Genomic DNA, 25,379 nt, shown 5'->3' on the forward strand with positions numbered 1-25,379 from the left:
CCCTGGCAGGGAAACTGCTCTGAGATGTGCCCCAAAATGCATCGGCAGGATGACAAAGGTGGGCACTGGGTCCAGACCCCAAAACTCCCCCTGGAGCCACTCCAGTCACACCCCCCTGCCTTGTGCCCCCTGGGAATGTGGGTGCGGGGGCGATCACCCCAATCCCCTCTCCTGGGCACTGCAAGGACAAATGCTGGGTGACAGATGGGGTGAGGAAAGGCTGCAGCCCCTCTTCACAGCACGGGGGTGCCCTGCCAGGATTTGTGGATCCTGAGGGTCTTGGGGACCTGCAGACTTGGCACCTTGAAAATTTAGGGTGCTGCCCAAGGATTTGGGAGGGTTGGGGAGCCCGTCCGAGGATTAAGGGCTCTTCCTGAGGATCTGGGGAGCCATAGGAGGATTTGGGGCGCCCCCCGTTATTTGGGGCGCTCTGGCAGACACGGCCCCCACGCCGGCCCGCGGGGCTGGCTCGGTGTCCCCCGGGTCCCCGTCCCGGAGCGCCGGGCGGGGCCCTTTAAGGCGGCGGGGGCGGGCTGGGCGGTGCGGGGGGCGGCGCTGCCGGCGGGGCGGGGGGCGGCCGGGCCGGGCAGAGCCGAGCCGAGCCGAGCCGGGAACCGAGCAGCGAACGGGGCCGGGTGAGCGCATCCTCCGGTACCGGCACCGGCACCGGCACCGCGCCGGCGGGCGGGTGTTTATTCGCGGTTATTCCCCCCCGCTCAGCAGCGGATCCCCCGCCCGGGGGAGGGTCCCGCCCCCCGGCGCTGCGGCGCGGTGCGTTCGGGAGGGTCCCCGAGCCGCCCCCTCCCCTCGCACGGCGGGGCCGGGGCTGCCGCCGCCTGCCGCCCCCCCCGGGCCGGGCCAGCCCCCCTTCCCGGTGAGCATCGCCGCCGCTCGGGGCCCGGGGGGCGGTGATGGGGCAGAGCCGGCTGGGCCCGGGGAGCGGGGGCTGCTGCCCCGGGGCTGGGGGCTGCAGCCTTGCGTTGGTTTCCCCCGGGGTTTGGGGGTGGCGGTCCCGGAGGGGGGGCACAGGCGACACGCAGCCCCCCGCACGGATGCTCCCTTATTTTCAGTCAGTGTTGCCCGCCTGGCTTTGCGTGGGGGGGTGCAGGCTGCTCCGGAGGGGTCGCAGGGGCCCCCCGAGGGCACGGCAGCCCCGGTGCCCCCCGTCCCCGCGGGGCCCCGGGACAGCCGTGGGGCAGCCTCGGCTCCCGAGCTGCCTCCAGCCCCGCTCTGCTGAGCCTGGGCAGCACCAGGGGAAGGCCCTTGGGAGGCTCGGGAGACTTTCTGCCTGGCCTTTCTGCTTATTTCTGGTTTTGGTGAAGCCAGGCTGGAGCCCTGCTGGACTGTGGCTTGGGGGAGGTGAGATGTGCCTGGGGATATTGCTCTGGCTCCGGGGATTGACAGCCTAAACCTTTGCCTTCCAGGTCCCTCCCTCCAAGTCGGTCTGGTACTTCCTTCCAGTGTGGAAATTGATCGGTTGAAGTTATGCATTTGACCTGCAAGAGCCACGCTGCCGGTGCTTCGGGGATCTTGTGAACTGCAACGGGAAAGGAGGTAAAATCTCCCTGTCCCGCCAGCACCCTGCCCAAAATCCCCTGCGGGCCCTGCTCCTGCGTCTCTTGAGTGGATGAGGAGCAGCTGGGGGAGCTCAGCCTGGAGGAAAGGAGGCTCAGGAGGGACCTCCTCTCTTTCTGCGAGTGCCTGAAAGGAAGTTGTAGCCAGGTACAGCTGACTAGACAAGAGGAAATGGCCTCAAGTTACACCAGGGGAGGTTTAGTTGGATATTAGGAAAAATCTCTTTACTGAAAGGGTTTGTCAGGCTGCCCAGGGCAGTGGTGGAGTCACCATCCCTGGAGGATTTAACAGAGCTGTGAATGTGGCACTAGGGGACATGGGTTAGTGGTGGCCTGGGCAGTGCTGGGGGAATGGTTGGACTGGATGATTTTGCATGTCTTTTCCAAACTAAATGACTCTATGATTGCTCAGAGCTCCACTTCATGAGGATTTTTGGTTTGGTTTGTTGGGAGAGTGGAGACGGACCATGGGTATCTGGGGATGCCTTTCTAAATAGGAATCATCCTCCTAAACCACACTGGCTCTTCTGAAATGCTCAGCCCCCCTTCCCTGTGGGGAGGGCACATTGGTACAGACAGGTGGGAGTGTGCTGCCAGGAGATCTGCTCGGATGGGATGGCAACTGCCCTTGGCCCTTCCCTCTGTGTCCTTCAGTGGTATTTCCCAGTGTCTCACCATCACTGTAACACAGCAGAGGAGCCCAGGGCTACCACTGTTTCCTAAAAAAAGCTGCATAATCCTCTCTGCTCCAGCTTGGGGAGCACACAGGTTTGCCTGCCCTGCCTGGTGTCTCACCCAGCTCAGTGACCAGACCCCTGTGCCATCGAGGAGGGTGAATCAGCCCTGGTCCCCCATCCCTGCCTGGTCAAGGCTTTGGGGTTAAAATCATGGGAGTTCCTCAGTTAGTTCAGGGCTGCAGTGGCTGCTTGACTGCAGGGCCACCTCTTCTGGCTGATCCCCTGGGCCATCAGGTCTGTCCCCTCTTCTCCTGGACTGTGAGCACCCTCATGGCAGCGTGGTCTTGTCCAGCCTCCTCTTGTCCTTCCTCCTTGGAGGCAGAACACCCATCTCTTCAAGATGAGGATGTTGCTGGCTAGTGCCTTTTCTCTTCCTCCTCTTCTTCCCAGCAGAAGCAGAGAAACCAGACGATGGTTGCACATCTGCTGGCCCAGCTGACTCAGGCTGGCTGGGATGCCCCAGGGCAGTGCTTCCAGCCCAGAGGTTCCTGCATCATTCCCCCCCTGCCTGTGGGTGCCCTCACTTGACCTCAGCTGCTTTCCCTGCCCATGGATGCCAGTGAGGTGCTGGGATATGGTTGGAGGCTTGTCCCTGGCTCAGTGATCCACTTCCTTGTGCAGGCAGTGTGCTCCCAGAAATTCAATCCCAGCTGGCTCCATCAGGGTGGAGAGGAGGAGAGAACATGCCTAAAGGGAAAACTGCATCCCACACCTGATTTTTGCTAAAGGGAAATCCAGAAGGGCTTGGAGAACCTGCTTGCTCTCATGTAGGGTCTGGGTTTGGGATGAGACTTGACGAGACCCCCACATCCATCCACACCCACAGGCGGGGGGGCAGGAGAGGAACCCAGTGTGCCTCCACCCCAGGGTCCCACTGAGAAGATGTTTGTGCCCTGCTTCACTGGGTCCTGGCAGCATTTGGACCCTGGGGCAGCAGAGGGGCTGCAATGGCACCCAGAACCCTGGCAAGAGGAGTGGCAAAGTCAGACACAGCCTGTGAATCCCTCTGCCGTGGTCATGGCCATGCTGGGTACGAAGCTCTGCCTGCCCAGGAGCATCCCTGCACAGTGAAGAGAAAAAGGATATTTGAGGTTGGATCTCCAGCCAGGGTTGGCAGCTGTAACAGGGTGTTTTGGCATCATCTGGTTGGGGGGGGGGGGTTCAAAGCCCACTGGAATTTTTATTTTGCTTAATACACCACTTAAGCAATTAGCAGTGATTGTAGCAGTCCTGGGCGAGGCGCTGGGTAGAATTGAATTTCCCCAGCTCAGATACCATTAGGCAGCAGTTTAAGGCTGTTTGCAGGCGGGTATGAGACAGTGATGCATGTGGGGAATTAGATCTGCAACATAAAAAAAAAACATAATAAGAAAATTTCCTACAGAACTGTGTAACTTTATCTCATGTTTATTATGTGCTGTAATTGAAAAACAATCTTAGGGGTTTCTCTGACCTAATGATGGGGGATCCCCGGTGATGACTGTGCTGTATCCATCAGGATTTGCTTTGTTGAGTGTCCACTCAGCTCTGCCCCAAAAACCCCCAAAGAGCTCCTCCATGGCACAGCAATCCCCTGGCCAAGAGTAATCTCTTCTAAAGAGTTTGCACTTGCTTTGGGAAGTGCAAGTTGCAGGGCTTTTTCTTTAAATCCCCAGAGTTTTGGGTGCACCCAGGGGAGGGGGGCGAGCAGATGAATCTCCTGCTGTTTGGCATTTCTGAAGGGTCTGCCCACAGGTAGCAGGTCAGTGGTTAATGTGTAACAGGTGTGCAGGACGCTGCACCCACAGCACACCAGCCTGGAGGGGCATGGATGCATGTGCAAATAGTTTTCCAAGGATGGGAAGGCGAGAGGAGGAGGAGGAGGAGGAGGGTTTTGTTGTGGGCTGAGGGCCGGAAGGAAATCGAGGCTTAGCGAGGGAAATGTGAGATTGCTTGGTTGGGGACAGGGCTGCTGCTGCTCCTCGGGGGAGGTTCTGCTATTGTGGTGGTTAAAAATAGACTTTGGACTGGGTAGTTTTCTGTGGGAAGCTCTCTGGCTGGAGACAGGCACGTGAGGTGGCATCCAAATGAGGGGGAATGGACAACAGCCTCTGACATCCTTCACCTAAAGCTCTGGGGCTTTAATTTTTCTTTTTTTTTCAATAGCTTTTCCTTTGGGGCATTGAGGGGGTGTCTCTGCTTTATTCCCAGACACAGCCTTCAAGCCCCAAGCTGCATTCATGATGCCCAGATGCACCAAAGCTTTGCTGATCACTGTCACTGCACCCTGAGGTGTTCCCCAGGTCCCACAACAGCAGCAGGTACCCAGTGGGTTGAGTGGCTTGGGTGATGCTCCAGCCCTGTGCATGGGCAGGCAGAGTGGCTCCCTGCAAGCTGGATGGAATTACTCAGGGAAAAGATTACCTAAGATCCAGTGGATCTTATCTACAAACTTGTCTTTATTTTCCAGCAGCTGTCAGCACAGGAAGTACAACATCCACTGTGTGGGATTTTGGATGGGAGGGAGAGGAACAGCCCTGTGGTATGGTCATAGTGGGAAATGGAGAAAATCTCAGGTTTTACTGGGGGCTGCCTTGGGCCCATCTGCTCGTTTTCAGCTTTGGTTCCTGTGGGGCTGGAATCAGGATATCACACAGAGCTGTGGGGACACCCTTACGTGCAAGAGGAGGAAAGGTTCATTTCTTGCCCATTTTCTGTTTTGAAGATGTGTCCCATCAGCACCTCCACCCCAAAACCTTGTCCTGGCCACCCAGCACCACTGAGTGCTTTGGGGCATCCTTTTTGAGAGCTGGGCTGGCCAGTGGGACCCCTCATTGGGCAGGAGAAAAAAGCACAAGGAGCCTTTTCACTCCAGAAAAATGTTTTCTAAGCTGCAGGTGACAGGTAGACCCTGAAGTGCATTTGGGCAGGGAGTTAAAGCATGCTCCTGCTGAGGGATTGGTTCAAGGCAGGTGGTTTGACTATAAAATTTGAGGCCAAAATGCTGTTCAATTAATATTTTAGTGGGATGGCCAGTAAATGAGAGGAACAAGGAATGTTTCCATTTCTATCTGCTTCAGACAGGCACTCTGATTGAAGATCACAATAGTATAAATAGTACATGGAGTCCTGAGGAGCATGGAGAGCAATCAGCTTCTCCCATGCCAGGGCTGTGGTCAAGGGTCCAGGGGGGTGTGAAAGCTGGAGGTGGCTTCTGCTTTTGTCTCCTATGGTTTTCTCTTCCTCAGCTCAGCCTCTGCGTGCTGTTACAGCTCTGGTGGGTCTCGAGGGCTGGGAAGGGTCCTCGAGGTGACAAAGGGAGGAGGTCACTTGGTCTCATGCTTCAGGTCTCAGCTGTGGAATGGGGGGGGAGAGACCAGCTCCTGGCATCCCTCATCCCATTGTGCTTGCACAGCAGGACGGGGATGATGGCCCTGCCTCTCTCCTGCCATCAGTCCGAGCCTGCTGGCTCTGTCCCCTCCCCGGATTTAGCCGCTGTGCCGTGTGCCCAGGGCGGGCAGTGCCTGGGCTGTGTGCGGGCAGGCTCCAGGCTGCCCCGGGAGCTGCCGTGTGCCAGCAGCATCGCCTCGGGGGGGCCGGGGGGTATCGCCTTGCTCTGCGACCTGCTCGTGACTCGGGGATCTCCTCTGGCACGGCACGCTTAGGTCAGGCGCTTTTCTGGGGCAGCAGGTGCCTGGGTTTCCTCATGTCATTCCCGCGGGATCGGGGTGACCAGCTGGGGCTTTGAGTGGCATCGATCTTGCTGGAAACCGAGGAGCCTTTCAGGACTGGGACAGCCGGGGCTGGGCCGGGATCTCCTTGCCCAGGAGCCAGGCTTTGCCTCCTGCGCTGCCTTTTCCTTTCCCGTCGCTCTCTGGCGTGGCGCCGGCGGTTTCCCCACCCGGCTGGAGGCGGAGGGAGGGATGGAGGGATGGAGGGATTCGGTTTGCTGCTCACAACCTCCAGCACACAGTGCTTTTCCCCCACTGAGTTTCGGATCACTTTGTCCCAGCCTGGCTGCGCTGCGCTGGGCGGAAGGGAAACATCTCTTTATTAGGGTTGTTTCCTTAAATAAAGCCATCAGAGCCAGCCGTGCTGGGCAGGCCGTGCTGGGCATCCCATGACCGGGTTTGCGCATTCGGGTTATTAACACCTCATTAGATGCTGGTTCCTCCCCACGCCTCTGGTTCAGCAAATCCCAGTGGCTTTGTTGTTGCTCCCTGACTCCTGCTTCACCGGGGAGTTGTTTTTTTATGGTCTCCTGCGCTTCTGCTGACAGTTTAAATTTCATTTCTTCTTGAGGTCAGTAGCTTTGCCTCGACTTTCAGAGTATTCTATGTGCCCCCTCCTCCCCGGAGCAGGGGATGCCTCAGCACACCTTGGTGGGAGAGGTGTCCCAAATCACTGCCAGCAGCTGGCTCCCACCTGTCATCCCAGCCTGGTTTCCACTTGGCAAACCCCGGAAGTTCTTTATTTTTATCTTCTCTTCTGAAGTTTTGCCTCAGTTTCCCAAATGACAGAGGCAGCAGGCACAGCTCTGCCCTGGGAGGAGTTTGGGGACTCGTACAGGTAGGTTAGGAGCCTGTCACCAGCCTGATGCCATGGTGATTCCATGCCACTCTATGGCTTCTTCCTGACAACAAACCACCCCACTTAAATATATTTATTTTTCTGTCCTCTTGTGTCACCCAGGCCAGGGACTCAGGGCTGTGGCCCCTGAGCCGCTTCTGGAGTGGGTTGATGGCACTTCCAAAGGGATCTGGCTCCTTAGAAAGGTGCCTGGAGTGTGCTGCAGTCCTCAGGAAGCTGGGCTGGCAGGGGATGGCCCTTTCCAAAAAACAGTTGCAGATTTGCTGCTTATTTTCATCGTGAGCTTATTTTCGTCTCCACTTGCACCGCTCTGCCCGGGGATGCTGTCTGTGGCATGATAAGTTATTTCAAGAAGTGGGGCAGAGCTGTTGGTATGGAGGGGAGTGCAGGCATCCAGATTAAAGGTAAATCTACACAGATAATTGGGAGCCTGCTTCCTGCAGAAATCAGGCGAATCAGGGGTGGGAATGGCTCTGCACTCCCAGGGGCTGCCCTTAAACCACCCCACTGACTCCCAGCCCGTGCTGTTGGATCCTGGCTGTGCTCCGGGCAGGGGGGGTTGGATATGTGGCACAGGGTTAGTAATCCCTGCCGCCGCCTCCTCAGACCTGCCAGATGTCTCTCCTCTAGGCTTCATTTTTATAAATTGGCCTTTTAAAGTCTGTCATCCCCATGCAGATGAAAGGAAGATGCTGTGATGCCTCTGCGTGCGCGTCTCCGAGCCCGAGCCCGGCTGCCATGCCTGGATCTCCTTGAGGCTTTTTGTTTGGGGCTCTTTCTTTTTTGAAGTGCCTTTTTTTTCCCTTCTTCTTCTTCTTTTTTTTTCCCCTTAACCTCTCAGAGTCTGTTAGCTTGCCATCCCTTGGTTTCAAACAGGCAGGCCCTGAGCACCAGTCCCTCCTGGAGAGAGGGATGGGGAGCTGTATTTCCCCCAAATTCACAGGAGGGAAACCAGCAAAGCCCCGGGGCTCAACACCCCAGGAAGATGCAAATAAACCCATTACCAAGGGGCTTTCTCTTTCCCCCACAAGCCCCTTCCTGCTCTTTTTCCCTTGCACCCTTTCCCTCTCCCTTTTCTCCCTGAGCCCAAATACCCCTGGCCCCATGGCCTGGTGCCATGGCAGAGCTGGGGTTGTGAATTTTCAATTCAAAGGGCAGAGTCTTTAAATCCTCTGCTTGGTGATGGATGGATAATTAGGAATTTCATTTGCTGGGCGGGTAACAAACGGCTTTGCATTTTCTGCTGCTTTGCTGATGTCTCTTGGGGAAATTCAGATGCTGCTCCTAAACTGCAGGGATGGTTTTTTTCCCAGCTGGCATGGCTCCCTGCTCAGGTCTCCGGGAAAGCCCTGTGATGCTGGGGAGAGCTTTGCCAGGGATTTCTGCAGGAGCTGGAGCTGTGCTGGTGGTGTGGGATGTGAGGAGCCAGTGCAGGCCCATGTGTAGCCTGTCCTCAGTGCCTCCTTGGCATAGCCAGGGCACTGGGCAGCATCCCTGCCTTAAACGTGAGGAAATGCCACATGTATCATGTTTCTGGTGGATTTTGTTGCCTGTGTGAGTTTCTCCATGTTTGGGGGGGGTGTTGAGAGCCACTTTCTGGGATGGTGCTCCCACAGAACTCATCTCCCTAGAGATGTGCTGGGGATATGGCAACCAGCTCCTGGCCACAGCTGCTGCTCTGAATCCCAGCTCAGGGCTCAGCCCTGCCTGGGCTCTGGGGACTGACATGGCTGGGGTCTGGAGGATGAGGAGCAGGTTATGGCAGTCCCCAGTGCCTGTCCCCATCCCGTGGCTTGTGCCGTTCATCCGAGCAGTAATTAATTACTGGCCGTGTAAGCTGCTGGCGGGATACGGCGCGTGATTTATTAGCAGGAGTAATCCCTTGCCAGCAAAAGAGCTGCTCTGTGAATGGAGAGCAGCAAAATCCAGGGAAAGAGCGGCTCTGTGAATGGAGAACAGCAAAACCCGGGGGAACTGTCCTGCCCTTCCAGAACTGGATCCCACAGGCACAATCCCTGCCTGCAGCAGGGCAGCCACAGGCACCCTTGGGCTCAGTGTGTGAGCCAGCTGAGGTGGATTTGCCAAACTGCTGCCCTTGGAGTGGGGGAAGGAAGGTGTCTGGACACAGGGACCAGGTGTTTGGGGTCATGGGCTCAGCGGTGCCCCAGCCAAGGCCCACCAGCCCCGGCAGCCATGAGCAGTTTTGGCACTGAGAGGTGATTTTTGAGATGCAGTCGCTGCTGGGGTCCCCCAGGGGAGGCTGTTCATGCTGCCAGGTAGAGATTTGGGAAGTGCAACATGAGCACCAAGCTGGACTGAGTACATGCCCTGCCAGTCTCACAGCCCCTGGGAGAAGGACCAGTGTGGAGGTTGGGCAAAGTGGTGCTTCTCCCAAGGGCTCACAGGTCTGTTCTGCAGCTCCCGTCAGCTTCTGGTGTGTTCCTGGGTCTGGCTTCTGTTCCTTTTCCTCCTGTAGCCCACTTACTCGTTGGCCTCTGCTGAGGACCTGTCCTGGGTTATCTGTCAGCTGATGCTCAGCGGGGAGGGTGAAATCTCAAAATTGATGTGGCAAAGGATGAGGGCAGAAATAGAGACTGGAGAGAAAGAGAAGGACCAGCTGCTGGGTGCAGAGGGGAGGGTGCTGCCCTGGGTGAATACTTCCAGGACTCCCAGTGCTCCCTCCCCCTATGGAGAGCTGTGCCATGCCCAGGCAGACACAGAGTGAGAGGAATCCTGCAGGCAAACGCCCCTGGGCTTCTCCGCTCGGGGACTCCTTAGCGGTTTCATGAGAAATCAATAATGCTTTTGCATGGTCATAATTGTAAAATAAGTACAATTTATGGCTGCTGCCAGGGCCAAGATTTTTTCCTAGTGGATGAGGTGGAGAGAGAGCGACACACTGACGCTTTTCCTTTGCACTGGAACTGCACATCAGCTCTGGCATCATGGCAAGGGGTGACCTCCATTTTGGGGATCAGAGTTGTTGTCCGTGTTCATGCTCCTGTTTGGGGGTGCAGGATGGGTTGTCCATGTCCCCATTGCAGGGGGACAGGCTGGGTTGTCCGTGTCCCTGTTTTTGGGGGACAGGATGGGTTGTCCGTGTCCCGGTTTTGAGGGGATGGGATGGGTTGTCCGTGTCCCTGTTTTTGGGGGATGGGATGGGTTGTCCGTGTCCCTGTTTTTGGGGGACAGGATGGGTTGTCCGTGTCCCTGTTTTTGGGGGATGGGATGGGTTGTCCGTGTCCCTGTTTTTGGGGGATGGGATGGGTTGTCCGTGTCCCAGTTTTGAGGGGATGGGTTATCCATGTCCCTGTTTTTGGGGGACAGGATGGGTTATCCATGTCCCGGTTTTGGGGGGATGGGATGGGTTATCCATGTCCCTGTTTTTGGGGGACGGGATGGGTTATCCATGTCCATGCCACACTCAGGCCGTGTCCCTGTCCCGCAGCCCGCCGGCAGGTGGAATGGGGCAGCCATGAACGGCGATGCCCTGTGCCAGGAGCCCTCCTCCCCGCTCCCCGACTGGAGGGAGTTCTGCAAGCTGCACGCCCAGGCAGCCGCCGTGGACTTCGCCCAGAAGTTCTGCCAGTTCCTGAAGGAGAACCCCCACTACGACACCCCCGGGGCAGAGACCTCCTTCTCCCACCATTTCACCGCCAACTTCCTGGACATCTTCAGCCTGGAGGTCAGCCGGGTGTTCGTGTCTGACTCGCCCACCAAGTACAACATCGTGCCCTTCGTGGGGCTGCAGAACTGCCACGTCCCCTACGGGCGGGAGGTCACCCCGAGGAAGGAGGAGACGTCCACGGAGTCTCTGGACAGCATGGACGCCCCGCTGGGCGCCAGCAGGTACCTGACCCCAGCCCAGCAGGTGCAGGCTCACAAGGTCTCCTCCTACGGGCAGTCCCGCAGCTCGGAGGACGTCTCCATCCACGCCGCTGCCAAGCCCAAGTTCAAGAAAGGCTTCTCCCTGAGGAACATGAGCCTGTGCGTGGTGGATGGCATGAAGGAGATGTGGCACCGCAAGTCCTCTCCGGAGCCGGGCGCCGAGGCTGCTCTGGGCGGCCGCAGAGCCGAGAGGGAGCCGTGGCCGGCCGGGGGCAAGGAGCCTGGGGACCCTCGGGAGAAATGGACACACAAGCTGCGCCTGTCCAAGGTGCCCTCGTCCAAGGTGGAGCTGGTGGACATCCAGAGGGAGGGGACGCTGCGCTACATGGTGGCCGATGACACGAACTGTGTGGGGAGCTCGCAGTGGCAGAAGTGCCGCCTCCTGCTCCGGAAGGCGGTGAAGGTGGAAGGAGAGAGGTTCCTCCTGGAGTTTTATGTCCCTCCAAAGGTAAGCCCTGGCTTTTGTCCACTGTTGTTTTTATGAGAAATTCAAGCAGCAGTTGGGCTTTTTTTGTTTCCACTGCTGAGCTGGGCTGCAATCCAGCTTTGGTCCAGAGGGAGATCTGGTGCTGTGTGGCTGAGGTGCAAATGGATGGGAAAATGTGCTTGAAACCCATCCAACCTGCAGGCCACAGTGAACCTTGCACTCTTGGTGTTGGTCTGTGCCTCTCACCTTTTGAGAAAATATAAAACATGAGTTTAAACTCACATGCATCTCTCTGGAGAGCAGCTCAGCATGGGTACCGATGGTGGGCATTGCTCTGAGCTGGACTGGGAGCTTCCCCAGCCCAGGAACGGGGCCTGGCTGGAAGGAAAGAACCCCAATGTCCATGGTGCCCACTAGGGAGCCTATGGGAGAGCTGGAGAGGGACATCTAACAAAGGCATGGAGTGACAGGAGAGGGGGAAATGGCTTTAAACGGAAAGAGAGTAGGGATAGGTGGGACATTGGGAAGTAATTCTTCCCTGTGAGAGAGGTGAGGCTCTGGCTCAGGGTGCCCAGAGAAGCTGTGGCTGCCCCTGGATCCCTGGAAGTGCCCAAGGCCAGGCTGGACAGGACTTGGAGCATCCTGGGCTAGTGGAAAGTGTCCTTGCCCATGGCAGGGGATGGAAAAGGATTCCTTCCAACCCATTCTGTGATTCTGTGGATGGAGGAGCTGATGAAGCCTAGTGTGTCAGCTGCACCAAAGAGAAAATAAACTTGGGTTAAAATGGAACAACTGCTGCTCTTAAAACATTTAAGAGAGAGCTCATAGAGGGATTCCTTTTTTAGTGTATCTTGATTTGCCTCTAAAAATCAATTTTGAAATTATTTTATGGCAACTTTTATGAACATTGTCTGCTCTTCTGTTATAATCACACCCCAGTTTGGTTTACAGCCTTCTCCTCTCATCCCATCTTGCTTTCCATCTGGCAAATGTAAAAGTGGCACCAGTTTGGCACAGCTGGAAGAAAACTGCTTTTTGCTTCAGCAGCCCACAGCTTTGTTTTTACACAGACCCTACAAAAACTATGGCCATGTCTTTAAACCTTTAAAGGGAAGAACCCTCCTGGAGAGGAGGGGGTTGGAATGAGATGATCTTTAAGGTCCCTTCCAACCCAAACCATCCTGTGATTCTAAGACCTTCTCTGGCTCAGGAGTGAATTATCACCTTGTTTCCTTTCCTTTCGAAGCAGCTGCCGCTTCCTTTCTGACCTTCTCCTGTGCAAACACCGCGATGGAAAAATTCCCCAGGGATGGGCAGAGCCTTGCATGGCTGAGACGTGTCTGCAGGCAGCACTGGGGCTCTGGGGCTGGCAGAAATGAAACATCCTGCAAGGAAAAAGCAGTTTCTGTTCTGTCTTGGATTTATTTATTTTTATTTCCCAATAAAAATGGGAACTGAGCCCGTTATTGGTAACTTGCAGCCTGGAGCTCCTTGCTGGCCTCATCCCACCCACTGCATCCAAGGCACCAGGCACAGGTTTTGGTGACTAAATCTCATCTCTGCTCCCTGCAGCTGCAGTGCTCCAAATCCCAAAGCCCTGGAGGGGACCAGCCCTGGAGAGAAGCTCTGCAAGCTCCTTTGTGGGGATTCGTTATAATTAAAACAAATATCTGGGGAATTTGTTGCTCAGCAAACACTTGGAGTGGGAGGCACCAGGTCTTGCCTCCCCACCGAGGCTCCGGCGGGTGCCAGGGGCCCTGGGGGAAATTCATTTTTCTTGATTTTAATGTAATTAAAATTCCCTGCATGGCTGAGGCTGCTGCGTTGTAGCTGCTTGGTTGAAATGCTGCTCCTGTGCTGGAGAAACGGGGCTGCTTCCTGCATGGAAAGCATCCCCCATCAGATAGCACAGCTCTCTCCATCGGGAGAGGGTTGAAAATGGAGAGAAATTAAATGGTGTTGGCAGAGCTGGCACAGCAGCCTGCACTGGAGCAAGGAAGGTGGTTTGGCAGTTAAAAGCACCTCCCTGTCTTCCACTGGGCCTCCTCTTGGTTTAATTCACAGAGCTCAGAGTTATCAGGCACGGGAGGGAAATCAATGCTGTTTATTCCCCCTCTGTAATAACCACACAGGCTGAGCTGATCTTGCCTCTGAGAGCCCTGCTGCATTGTCCCCAGGGACAGTTTGATTCAATTGAGTGACTTTTTTTTTTTTTTTAATTCATTGATTTCTTTTCATTTATTTTCTTGGCTGTTTTTTTTTTTTTCTTTTCTCAGGCTTCCAAACCCAAGGTGAGCATCCCGCTGTCGGCCATCATCGAGGTGCGCACCACCATGCCCCTGGAGATGCCTGACAAAGACAACACCTTTGTCCTAAAGGTGAGAGCAGGGTGTGGATCCCTACAGGAACCCCCTCTGCACCTGCACCCTGGAGTGCAGGAGGCTCAGTCCCCAAAGGGATCGTTGCCTTGGCTTTCAGAGCTGAGATGCCAACAGCACAAATGCTCCCCGCAGGATCCCTGCCTGCTCCAGCTGGCACCGGGGTGTTTTGGGATCAAGCTGTTTGGCTTTCACCATGGGGTTTGGCTCCTCTGTGTCACCAGGAGATGGGTTAAATCAGTGACCCGAGACAACCTGCAAGGGAAAATGCTCCTTGCTGTAGCTGCTTGTGGTTTTGTGGCTGCTGCTGTCCCAGATCGGTGACATGTGGTGGCTGTTTCATTGACACAGTGTGATGGCCCTTAGTGCTGTGGTCTGGTTGATGAGGTGGCATCTGGTCAAAGGTTGATCTTGATGATCTTTTCCAGCTTTAGTGATTTTATGGGAACAGCTCTGTGGGGCCCTGAGGATCAACCACACATGAGTCTGGGTGCATAAACAGAAAGTCTCTTTATTCAGAATTTTCCATATCATGCAATTAATTAGATCAGTGCTGCCTCCTGCTCTGCTGGAAGATAACAGCCTGTCATGGCATAGTAGGGCTGAATTTTGCAGGGTCTTGGACACCATGACCATTAGATTTCAAGCATTTCTGTGTTCTACCTCTTCTAAACAAACTCCCTCTCTCCCTGATGCTTCTCCCCAAAAGCATGTGGCAAAGCAGAATGGAAAGGCCAGGCCTCCCAGCTGAATGAACCTGCTTGAAAGCTTAGGAAACTATGAAAGGAAAAGAGAAGGAAGATTGAGCCTGGCTTTGTAAAAGCTCCCAAGCCTTGAAATCCACCTGGCCCCAGAACACATTCCCAGGGAAAATTTCTTTCCATCAAATCCAGCTCCTTGTCAAGGTTACACAACTTCTCCTGGCACCTTCCCTTCCCCCAAGGGCTTCTTGCTCTTCAGCCTCAGCAGTGGTCAGTGTCCACCATGGGCACAGAGGCTCATTCAGCTGTTGTTTCTGTGCCTCAAAGGCCAACCTCAAGTGTCTTCTGTTTTCCAGACTGACCAGCCCAAGGTCCTCCTTGCATTCCTTGCAGGCTCTGGAGATGGAACACCCCAAAGTGCACACGGGGCCATGGCCCAGAGCAGATGGGAAGGATTGCTTCTCCTTTCTTCTTCCTCTCTGTCCAGCCCAAGCTGATGCAGTTGCTTTCCTCACGCCGTGACGATGATGTTGACTCACATGCAGCCTGTGGGCTGGTGTGACTCTGGGATGGTTTTTGCAGAACTGCTCCCAAGCCGTGGTTCCCCAGCCCACACACCCATGGCAATCGCGCTGAGCCCAGGGCTCACCCTGTCCTTGAGCTGCAGGCTGGTTTCAGCTTCTTCCACTTCAGCTTTGACAAGTTCATTTGAATTCTTGCCTGGTCCTCCAACACACTTGCAGTGTGATGTCATCCATTAATTGATCAGGCATCCTGGCATTCTTTTGTGCTCATCACTGAGGAGCAGGCACAGAGAGCCTTTGATGGGAAGGAGCACATCCTTTTGACCACTGGCCATTGACAACCCATCAGCCATCGATCTCTGCTCTTGGAATATGGCTCATCAACTACTTCTCATCACATTTTCTAGATCCCCTTACAAGCCCCACCTCGAATCTGTCACATCATTGTCCAAAGCGTGTTCAACACCCAGGATGTGCCACTGCTTCTCCCTGTCCCTAGGGCTGTCACAAGCATGAGCAGATGGGCTTGGTCATGACAGATCCCTTCTGGGGAGTTCCAGCTCTGGGATGCCTCCTGGGGGCCTGTGAGGGTTGGTTTCTCTGGCTACTGGAGGAAAATTTTGCACTTGCCCTCTTCCCATCTTCTGAAGCCAGACATGGTCTCTCCTCTCCCACTGCTAACAGCTTGGTGACTGCTCCAGCCATTCCTTTAATATACTTCTGGAATGCTCCAAACCCTGCCAGCTGGAAAATATCTGCTTTACCAGGTACCTCCTGCTCCTGCCCTGACCTGGCTCTCACCCTGCCACGGGGGAATTGATCACAATTGATCCTTTGAGTGAGCCGAGGCAGCAAGCACAGCATGGAGCCCCCCAGCCAGGCTTTGCTCTCCCCTCTCAGCTGTTGGCACAGGATGCTGCTCCCCTTTTCTCCCATCCACTATTATTTGTGGTTCATTTTCTGCCTGGGTCCTTCTTGCTGGGACATCTGTTTGCTCTCCCATTCCCCCTTTGCTGGCTGGAGTTGCAGAGGGGGTGAAGCACCCTCAGTGCTGGGGTGCAGGTTAGGTGTGCAAGCTGGGTGCTGTGGTTTCCCTTTCTGCGTGATGTGGAGCCCAGTCTCAATCTTCACACACAACACACAGGTTATGATGGGTAGAAAAGCCCTGCCTCATTTAGGGAGGTTGTGATGGGTGGAAAAGCCCCTGCCTTGTTTGAGGAGACCACACTGAAATAGTTCCTGCCAGATTGCCTAAAAATGAGCAGCCAGCGTGTCCCCAGAGCCCATCAGACACCAAGCACATGCAGTTTTTTCCATTGCACAAGCAGGTGCTTGCAAAATACCCAAGCCCTGCACGTGCTTTGCTTGCTGTCATGCTCTGCATGAGTGAGCAGCCCCATCTCCCATGTCAGCTTCGTGCCTTGCCCTCAAAAAGCCAGACAAGATCCTTTCTTAAGCCAAACAGACTGGAGAGGGGGATCTTTTCTACTTCCCTCCACCTCTGCTCAGGACAGGGTCCAGGTCACTGCTCAGCCCCAGCCAGGGCTCTGCTCCCTGCCCTCCCTGCTTATTTTCAGGATGGTGATTCAGTTGTTTGTGATTAATTGAATTTGCTTGGAGGTTGTCTCATCTGGCAATGTGACACCCTCCCGGAGTCAGGGCTGTTCTGCCACCTCGGGAACACGATGTTTAAGGCTCCATGAGGGATGCAGGGAAACCTGCCAGAGGCACACAGCATCCCATGGCATCTGAGTCCACTGATGTGGAGCTTCTGGGTTCTGCCCAGCCCCAGAAAGGCACAGCTCCTTTGGCCTGGACAGTTTGGAGGCTCTTTTGTGTCTTTTTTTTCTTCCCTGTGAAAGGGGATTTCTCTCCCACTCTGTTGCAATCAGAAGTCAGAAGCCTCATGGACCAGCAGGCAGAAGAGATAATGGAGGAGGAGTTTAAAACTCCTGGGGTCTGGCAGGGTTTTGGGGCAGAGAGCAGTGTGGCTTCTGCTATACCTGTGCAGAGCTAGTTTTGGGGGGACACAGAGGTGCCCCAGGAGCGAGGGATGCGGTCTGTGCTTGGGCATAATGCCAGTACCCTCATGCTGCCAGCCAGGTGTGTTTTTTCCACGGAGGCTGCAAAAACCTTGTAAAAAACTTGTAATGTATTTGCTGTTAACTGTGGGTTTTCCTCTGAGCTCCAGATTTGGTCAGGGGTCATCTTGGCTGCTTCTCTGTGGGTCACCCTCAGCACCCCTGTGCTGGGATGGGGTGGGACACTGATCCTCTGGGTCACCCTCAGCACCCCTGTGCTGGGATGGGTGGGACACTGATCCTCTGGGTCACCCTCAGCACCCCTGTGCTGGGATGGGTGGGACACTGATCCTCTGTGTCACCCTCAGCACCCCTGTGCTGGGATGGGTGGGACACTGATCCTCTGGGTCACCCTCAGCACCCCTGTGCTGGGATGGGTGGGACACTGATCCTCTGGGTCACCCTCAGCACCCCTGTGCTGGGATGGGTGGGACACTGATCCTCTCCTGCTCAGCTGAGGTGCTGTTCAGGGGGTCTGGCTGGGCTGTGGGTGTGTTTTGCCTCGGGGTGGGGAGCAGCACCCTGGCACAGCTGCCTCCATCCCACGTGGCCTGCAGGTGGAGAACGGGGCAGAGTACATCCTGGAGACCATCGACTCCCTGCAGAAGCACTCGTGGGTGGCTGATATCCAGGACTGCATCGACCCTGGGTAAGGATTGCTGGGGAAGGGGCTCTGTGGGGCCAAGCTGTGGTGCCTGAGCACAGGCTGTTACCCAGATGCAATTTTTGCTGCTTGGGTTGTCACAGGAAGTGCCCAGCTCACACCAGCAGAGGTCTGGAGGCAGAGTTAGCAGCCTGTGTTTGCCAGGGGGGCCGAGCACTGGCCAGCTGTTCACCCTTCTCTGTCCCATGTCCCCTCAGCCTGGCAGGGGCAGGTGACCTGGAAACGCAGCCTCAAAGCAGGAAGTTCCTAACACCCACCTTCTGAAGCTTTTATACCATATTTGAGCTATTTTCCATGTTTTCTTTCCAGCTTAGCATCCATGATATATTTAAGATTCTGCTGGTTGAATTGATTTATTTGTATTTCTATCACAGTGGCATCAGTGTTGTCATTGGAGTCATAACTCAGCCAAAACTTCTCATCTGCTGTTTCGTCAGCACATGCAGCAATTTGTGTTAGGGAGGCTTGTGTGCCTGGTGCTGCTGCCCTTCAGCTGGCTCAGACAGGCCCAGCCTTGGGGAAACCCTGGCACTGCCTTTCTTGGCACAGTTTTGGAAAAACCAGGTGCCCGTGCTTGTAGCAGTGAAAACATCAGGCAAACCTGGAACAGAGGCTTGGAGAGGTTCCTGCTCCCTCCAGGCTGCCTTTGCCCCCTCCTGCTAGAGAGAGGCGTTTGGTCACCGTGGAGGCTGCATCTCACAGAGAGGATGCACTGGTGCACTCCAGATCTTTGCTCCTTTTGCTGTTTTCTGAAATCTATAATTCATTGGCATGGATTGCCCAGAACAGCTGTGGCTGCCCCATCCCTGCAAGTGCCCAAGGCCAGGCTGGACAGGGCTTGGAGCAACCTGGGCTAGTGGAAGGTGTCCCTGCCCATGGCAGGGGGGTGGAACGAGATGAGCTTTAAATTCCCTTCTGACCCGAACCATTCTGTGATTCTGTAACTCAAGAAGCACTGCTGAGGCTGGGCTGCTGATGTGAGGTTGGGAAAAGGCCTTTTTTCCCTCACTCCATGTTTCAGTGCTGGTTTTCCAGCTGGAGTTGAGCACCACGGCCGTGCTCCCCTCGAGCCACCGCAGGAGCCGCCGGCCTCCCCGCGCCAGCCCCTCGCTCTGCCCCTGGCAGCCTCCCAGCCCTTTCTGTTTGCTTAGCACCCAGCGCCGTCCCGCTCTGGCCTCCGGACGTGACTGTAAAGCAAATAATAATGAACTCCAGAGCAAATAATAATGAGCTGTTTAATACACCGACACACACGCTCGGTGCCAAGAGCGAATTCTCAATCAGCTCCCCGTGCTTTTGCCAAGGGCTGCGTGCTGGAGCCGCCGCGTGAGCGCCCAGCGACGGCTTTTCTGCAGAGCGCTGTTGGTTTTGGTTTCCTTCCTCCCTTCTTGTTTTTAACTGGCTGCAGCTGAATGACTCCCAGTGGCTGATTCACTCACTGGCCACTAAATAATTCAGCAGCCGCTTCCCTGCTGCCTGTGCCCACGTGGCCCGTGTGAAGCAAGAGCAGCCGAGTGCTGTGGGCAGCTCCAGACTCTTGCTGGTGGCTGGGATAAAAATAGGATGTGGAGCAAGCAGGATGCTTGTGCAAGAAGGGTGCTGAAGTGCACGAGGAGGGCTGGCAACAGGGATGCTCCGAGTGCCTCCCTGGCTCTATTCCCGCTTGCTTGTCTTGCTCCAGGCTCCCTGACTTAGTGTTTTATGTCTTTTAGGGATGTCATTCCCCTGGTTGGGTAATTCCCTTTGCAGAGGGTGAAAGTGAAAGCGCCCTCGGGTGGGAAGGTGTGTGGGTGCAAAGCAAAGCACGGAGAGTCAAGGTAACAGCTTTCCTTCCAAACCCACACGGCTGCAGCAAAATCCTGCAGCTGGAACCGACCAGCATGACCCGTGCAGTGTGGGCTTTCAGGGGTTTAATCCCACCCACGCTAGTTTCTCACCCTCAAAAAGTCATGTTTGGTGGCTGCTCCTCCTCTCAATGCTCTTGGTGCAGTGGCACCCCCTTGGGAGGAATTCAGGGGCAATAAGATGTGCTCTTGGATCACACTAGAATTTTGTTTGGCCGAATCACCATTCCATGCCAGTGAGTGGAGGTGCCACATGTGTGTGTCTCTGTCTGTGCTCTCCTCCAGGGACAGTGGGGACGACATTGAGCTGGTGTCCTGTGCACAGGGACCCTGTCTGCCAGGCAGGACAACCTCGTCCAGCTGCGAGTTCCTGAATGATGGTAAGGAACCACATCTGGGAAAGTCTGGGAGTCCCTCAGAGCCATAACCTAGCCCTCAGGTGTCTCTAAGATCCAGGGGTATCCCACACAGTGGCCTGGAGAGCAGCACAGCCCCCAGCTTTGCCCAGTGATGGTGGGTGATGCTGAGCCATGAACTCATCCCTCTGCAATCTCCCTTCCAGAGGTACCCAGGCCACCAGACAGATGTGCCCTGCCCAGCGCTCACAACGCTGCCATGGTCACCTCTGTCCCCGTGCCCCACAGCCGGGGCAGGGACTCCCTGGGGGAGCTCCTCACCCACGTCCCACTGGAAAGCTTCCTGCAGACGCTGGAATCCTCCCCCACCGCTGGTGGGCACCTCACAGGTACTGGGATGCAGGATGCAGCCCCAGCCTCTCACTCTGGAGGGTGCACAGAGGGAGAGGAGGAGGGGGCAGGAGGAGAGGGGGTGATGTTCGGGTGCTCCCTAAAAACCTGCTGTCCCTGCGGGCAGGGGAGGACAGCGAGGCTGAGGCCGAGATCAACCTGTCTGACTTCCCCTGGTTCCACGGGACTCTGTCACGGATCAAGGCAGCCCAGCTGGTGCTCTTCGGGGGCGCCCGCAGCCACGGATTGTTCGTCATCCGGCAGAGCGAGACACGGCCGGGGGAGTATGTGCTGACCTTCAACTTCCAGGGGAAAGCCAAGGTGGGTGTCCTCTGCTTCTCTGTGTCCTCTGCTTCTCTGTGAATGTTAGTGCCAGCCCTGCCCAGAACCTCAGGTTCCTTCTTGCTCTGTGGGTGACCCCAAATGCAGCAGATCTGCAGGGAGCAGCCCCCAGGACCACCTGCCCTCGTGCCCCAAGACCCCTCTGCATCCTGCCCAGCCCCTTCTACACTTTCCCAACTGGATCAGTGCCTGTCACATGAGCATATGGATAAATACCCATGGGGGCTCAGTGTAGCCTGGCACACCTTCCCCTGCCCTCTCCTTGTCTGTTCTGTGTCCTGAAGTACACAGAGGCACTATGAAAAACCAACCACAAGCAGTTTTTTGCTGGGTCCCTTTTCTAGCAGAGATTGCCTGTTCTTGTCACCTAGGTGGGCTAGAGGCTTCCCCAGGCTGTCTGTGACCCCAGGATCAGAGCTTCAGCTGCTCCTGGTTATACCCAAACAGCCTTCTCTGTGTGTTTCTTTATGGTGTTCATCCCCGGGAGGGGTCAAACTGCTCCTGGGGCTGCAGCAAGTGAGGTTTTACAGGAAACACCCTGCAGCAGAGTAAACACAGCAATCCTGTGTTAGGAGCAAACCTCCCTCGGCTGATGGAGGTGGCTCCTGCAGATTGCAAGGGTGGGTCTCGCCCTCACGACCCCCAGCTCACCCCCTGCCCCCTGCACTTGCAGCACCTGCGCCTGTCGCTGAACGAGAGCGGGCAGTGCCACGTGCAGCACCTCTGGTTCCAGACCATCTTTGACATGCTGCGCCACTTCCACACGCATCCCATCCCGCTGGAGTCGGGCGGCGCCGCCGACATCACCCTCCGCAGCTACGTGGTGGCCCAGAGCCCACAGCCCGGTAGGTGCCAGGGCTGGGCAGGGAGGGCTGGGATCTTGTCCCTGAAAAGGACAGATCCATGGGATTCCCTCCCTAAAGCAGCGCCCTGCTGATGTGTGTGGCTCTGGAGGTGTGCCAGGGTGGGTGTCACCCACTGGAGGCGGGCACTCAGACCCACGCAGCAGCAGGGCTGTGTCGGTGTGACCCTGTCCCTGGCTGTGGGTGTCAGTGCCTGGGCAGGAGAGGAGCAGAGAGGTCTGCGGGCTCGGAGCATCCTGCTATGCTGGGAGAGAGCGGGAAGGAGGGTTGGAGAAGAACAGGGTCAGGGTCAGGGATGGAGAAGGAGTGTGGGAAAATAGCAGAGAGGGGGAGAGGGAGGGGGCCGAGCCCGCAGGCAGCACCGGAGGGCTCAAGCTCCTGTTTCCCTTGCAGACACCGGCCCCCCGCCACCCCTCGTGTCGCAGCCCCCGGGCTGCCGCGTCGACCTGCCACCTCCGCACTACTTCTGCAGCACAGCGCCCACGGGCCCGCCGGTGCCGCCACCCGCTGAGGGGGTGGCCGTGGCCCCCAGTGTCCCGGTCCCCGCACCCTACCACCGCCTGGAGGGTGCCCTGGGCCCCCGGAGCCGCAGCGACAGCGCCGAGCGCCGGCCGGAGCCCCCTGCCGCCAGTGCCGAGGACTACCACGAGGCTGACAGCGCCCGGAGCCGGACCCGGGCGGTGGAAAACCAGTACTCCTTCTACTGAGCCCCCGTGCTGGGGGTGCGGGGAGCGGGGCAGCTGTGCCCCTCACCGCCGCACCGGCCTCGCCACCTCCTCCTGCCACCACCAGCCACCCAGCCGGGACGTCCTCCTCGCTCCCTGCTGCTTTTGGGAGCTGTGTCAGCGGTGGGCAGTGTCCCAGCTGGACCTGGCACCAGCCCCAGGGTTGGGGCAGTGCTGGGGGTGTGGGAGGCTGAAAGTGTCAGTGCCATTTTAGAGCTTGCAGCCTCTTCTCCTTCCCTCCGGACCAAGAGCTTTCCCGGGGCTGAGCTGGGCTCCCTGCATCTCCTCCTGGGTGTGACCCTTGTGGGATGGCACCCGAAGCTGTGACAGGCTCCATCCTCCAGCCAAAGCACCTTGGCATGTCCCCTCTGGGGCGAGAGCCCAGCATGGCCAACATCCTTCTGGCACCATCGCCCTGCAAACCAGCTGCCGAGGGACTCTGGCATTTTGGGATGAGCATGGAAATGTGTCAGATGTCCTTGCAGAAACTCTTCTCACACACATGGAGCACTGAGAGGGCGCTGCTGCAGAGGCCAGAGGGTTTATCTGGGCTGGCTTTTGGGCTCCCTCTGGGGCACGTGTTTCCTACCCTCTGACAGAAGAAAGTTTTTGTCCAAAGCTTAATGAATTGCATTCAAGGAAGGGTTTTCCTGCTGTCCTGCCTTTTCTGTTCCTTTTGTCTCCTTTCTCTCCTTGCTGTACTAACAAAGAATCCCTGGATAACCCTCCCATCCTCCCTTTCTTCCTTGATTTTTCAAAACCGAAGCTCTCCACAAGGGCATCGGCCTTCTGCCTGCTCTCTGCCACAGCTGGGCAATATTTTCATTGCTCAAGGCAAACCTCCTCTTTACATCAGTTTTTGTCATTCAGGATGTCTCAGGGGGTCAGGCAGAGGCCAGGGGCTGTGTCCAGAGGTGAGGGACAGCTTTGCTTTGCAGGTAAAAGCAGGTATTCCTCCTTGGCTGGGCTCCCAGGAATAAAAACACTACATTGATTCTTTTCCAACAGGTCATGGAAGCCCTGAGGATGGTTTGTGCCTCATGGAGGGTGGGACAACACTTTGCTTGCAGACAAAGTGTTTGCACTCCCCCTTGGTTTGGCTGACACAGCTTGTGTTACCCAGCACCAGGACTCCTGGCTGCTCATGTGGCAGTGACAGGAGTGACAGTGCTCACGGGACCTGAGCCAGGTGGCGTTGGAGTGTCTGGACAGGTCTCCAGATAGAGCAGACCCTACCATACCCAGCTAGAAGTTACCACTTAGTTCAAAGAGGTACAAGCCAAGCCACAACTTCAAAAAAAAAAAAAAAAAAAACAAAAAAACCTTGAATTTGCCTGGAACTGGGTTGGGCCAAATTTTTATTTATTAGGTGCCTTCTTTCCTGAGCTAGCAAAGCATGTCTCCAGTGCTTGACTCACAAGATGAGAGAGGGGAGGTATCTCCAAGGCTCCTTGCCTCCTCCTGTGATGTGAGAGCTGCCTTTCTGGCCCATGGATGTGTGAGATGATCCTGGTGGATCCCATTCCTGCAGCCAGTGCCACCTTCTTCCCAAACACACATCCCTTCAGAGGGCAGCAGGAGTGGTTTGCTCTGTTGAGGGTATTTCTCCTTCCTCAGCCCAGCTACAACACAGCTCAGGGGAGCAGGGAGAGGCTGGATGCTTTTAGTTGATGGGTTTAACACACATGGTGGATGAGGGGAGGTCTCCAGATCTGACAGAGACATCATCACTCTGGTTCTTCCCTGAGGCCCCAAGGGTGGGATCCAGAAGGCTGGATGGGAGCACTGCCTTACAGACCTTCAGATTTTGGCTTTGTTTCTCACTTTCTGTGTCACAGGATAGGAAAATGAGGGGGAAGCAATGATCTGCAAGCAAAAAATGTTAATTTGTAAATAGGGAAGAGTCTGGAAGAGTTTACTGTTGTGTAGAATAAATTAATTTTATTTAAAAAAAGAAAGGGGGGGAAGTTGTTAAACAAATGGAGAACTCGAGTTCCGGTTTTAAAATAAAATCACTTGCAAAAAGAACAGCATGTGAGCAAGAGCTTTGGGCTTTGCTGAATTTGCTACCAAAAAAAAAAGAAAAAAAAAAAAAAAAAAAAGGAAAAGCAAAGGGAAGATGCTGTCACGTCTCATGTATGCAGACCTCGTTGCTATCTCTGGGCAGTTGGGTCCAGGCTGGGTCTGTCTCTGCCTGCTGGAGTGCACTGAGAAGAGAGGAGAGTTCTCTCCTCTGCTGAGCAGAGGGAGGAGGAGGGTGGGTCCAGGCTGTGCAGGACAGGGTTTCCTCTCCTTCCAGTCTGTTATTTACTTTGTCTGGTTAGTCAGTAGTGCAAGTCAGAATGGTGCAGCCCAAGCAGCAGGATAATTGGGAATGAGCAGCCCTGGGCTGTGAAGATGCCCCTCCCTTGCTACAGGCCTGTGCTAGCATCTCCCAGCAGCTCCCCGTGGCCTGTCATTCCCCCTCCTCTGCCTTCATCTCTCCTGGGAGACTGTGCCTCATGCTCTGACGTTGTATGTCTTTCTAGTGTGCTCTTTTCTGCTGAGAATCCCCTGGGAAAACTGGAGCATTGTCCCAGACTGTACTGTGACAGCTAAGCAGTGACAGACGCAGCTAACACATGGCTTTTGGGGGGGGTGGAGGGAGCTGCTCAGCTCGGTAATCAGGCCATGGTTGTGTCATGATCCATTCACAAAAACATTCCCTCCCCAAAAGTCACCAGAGCCTTTTCACCGCTCCTGGAGAGCTCATCCATCAGGAGCTGGGCAGCTGGGGAGGTGACACTGAGGGCTGTGCCTGCGGGACAGCTGCTCCTCCGGCCTGAAGAAAGCCATTCACACCTCAGCTTATTAGCAAATTGACTAATTACAGCATCAGTCTTGCTGGAAAACATCCCTTTCCTTTCACAGGGTGTCTGGAAGGGCAGGAGCAGGACAAAACAGCATCGAATGCAGAGATTTGATGGTGAAACAAGGGGAAAGCAGCCTCAGCGTGTGGGCTGGATTCCATGCCAGCAGTGCCCTCTGCCCATGCTGGAGAAGGACGGGGCTGCAGGGATGCTGGACTGGTCTGCAGCATGCTGACAGTGCTGGTGCTGAGCTGTGCCCTGGCACATACCATGAACAGGACAAAAATGCAAAGGGATTTCAGCAGCAGCTGCCCACGTTTCACGTGGGTGTTGGAGCTCCACGGCTGCTCCTGCCTGACGTGCAGGTTCTGTCTCAGCAAAGGATTGCAGTGCTTCCAGAAGGATCCCTTTAGTAGGAGAACTGCTCAGAAACACAAATGAGCTTCTTTGATAAAGATCAGGGAGCC

The 25,379-nt window shown here is 55.8% G+C and overlaps 1 protein-coding gene across 4 annotated transcripts; it reads left to right on the forward strand.

Annotated features, from left to right (window-relative positions):
• The first annotated feature begins 575 nt into the window (after nt 1–575).
• Nucleotides 576–24,093, forward strand: SH2B2 (SH2B adaptor protein 2). 4 transcript variants are annotated; one of them, XM_053995890.1, is made up of 11 exons: nt 576–635; nt 1,425–1,554; nt 4,502–4,611; nt 10,329–11,216; nt 13,472–13,573; nt 17,437–17,528; nt 19,673–19,767; nt 19,950–20,132; nt 20,261–20,454; nt 21,149–21,320; nt 21,732–24,093. In XM_053995890.1, the coding sequence occupies exons 4-11, from the start codon at nt 10,356–10,358 to the stop codon at nt 22,043–22,045; spliced, it is 2,013 nt and encodes a 670-aa protein (XP_053851865.1). In that variant the 5' UTR covers nt 576–635; nt 1,425–1,554; nt 4,502–4,611; nt 10,329–10,355; the 3' UTR covers nt 22,046–24,093. The 4 variants fall into 4 exon arrangements, with proteins under 4 accessions (XP_053851865.1, XP_053851862.1, XP_053851863.1 ...); XM_053995887.1 differs by lacking the exon at nt 4,502–4,611; XM_053995888.1 differs by lacking the exons at nt 576–635; nt 4,502–4,611 and adding an exon at nt 844–874.
• The last annotated feature ends 1,286 nt before the right edge of the window (nt 24,094–25,379 follow it).

This window comes from Vidua macroura, chromosome 20, assembly GCF_024509145.1.
Source record: "Vidua macroura isolate BioBank_ID:100142 chromosome 20, ASM2450914v1, whole genome shotgun sequence".
Lineage (NCBI taxonomy): Eukaryota > Metazoa > Chordata > Aves > Passeriformes > Viduidae > Vidua > Vidua macroura.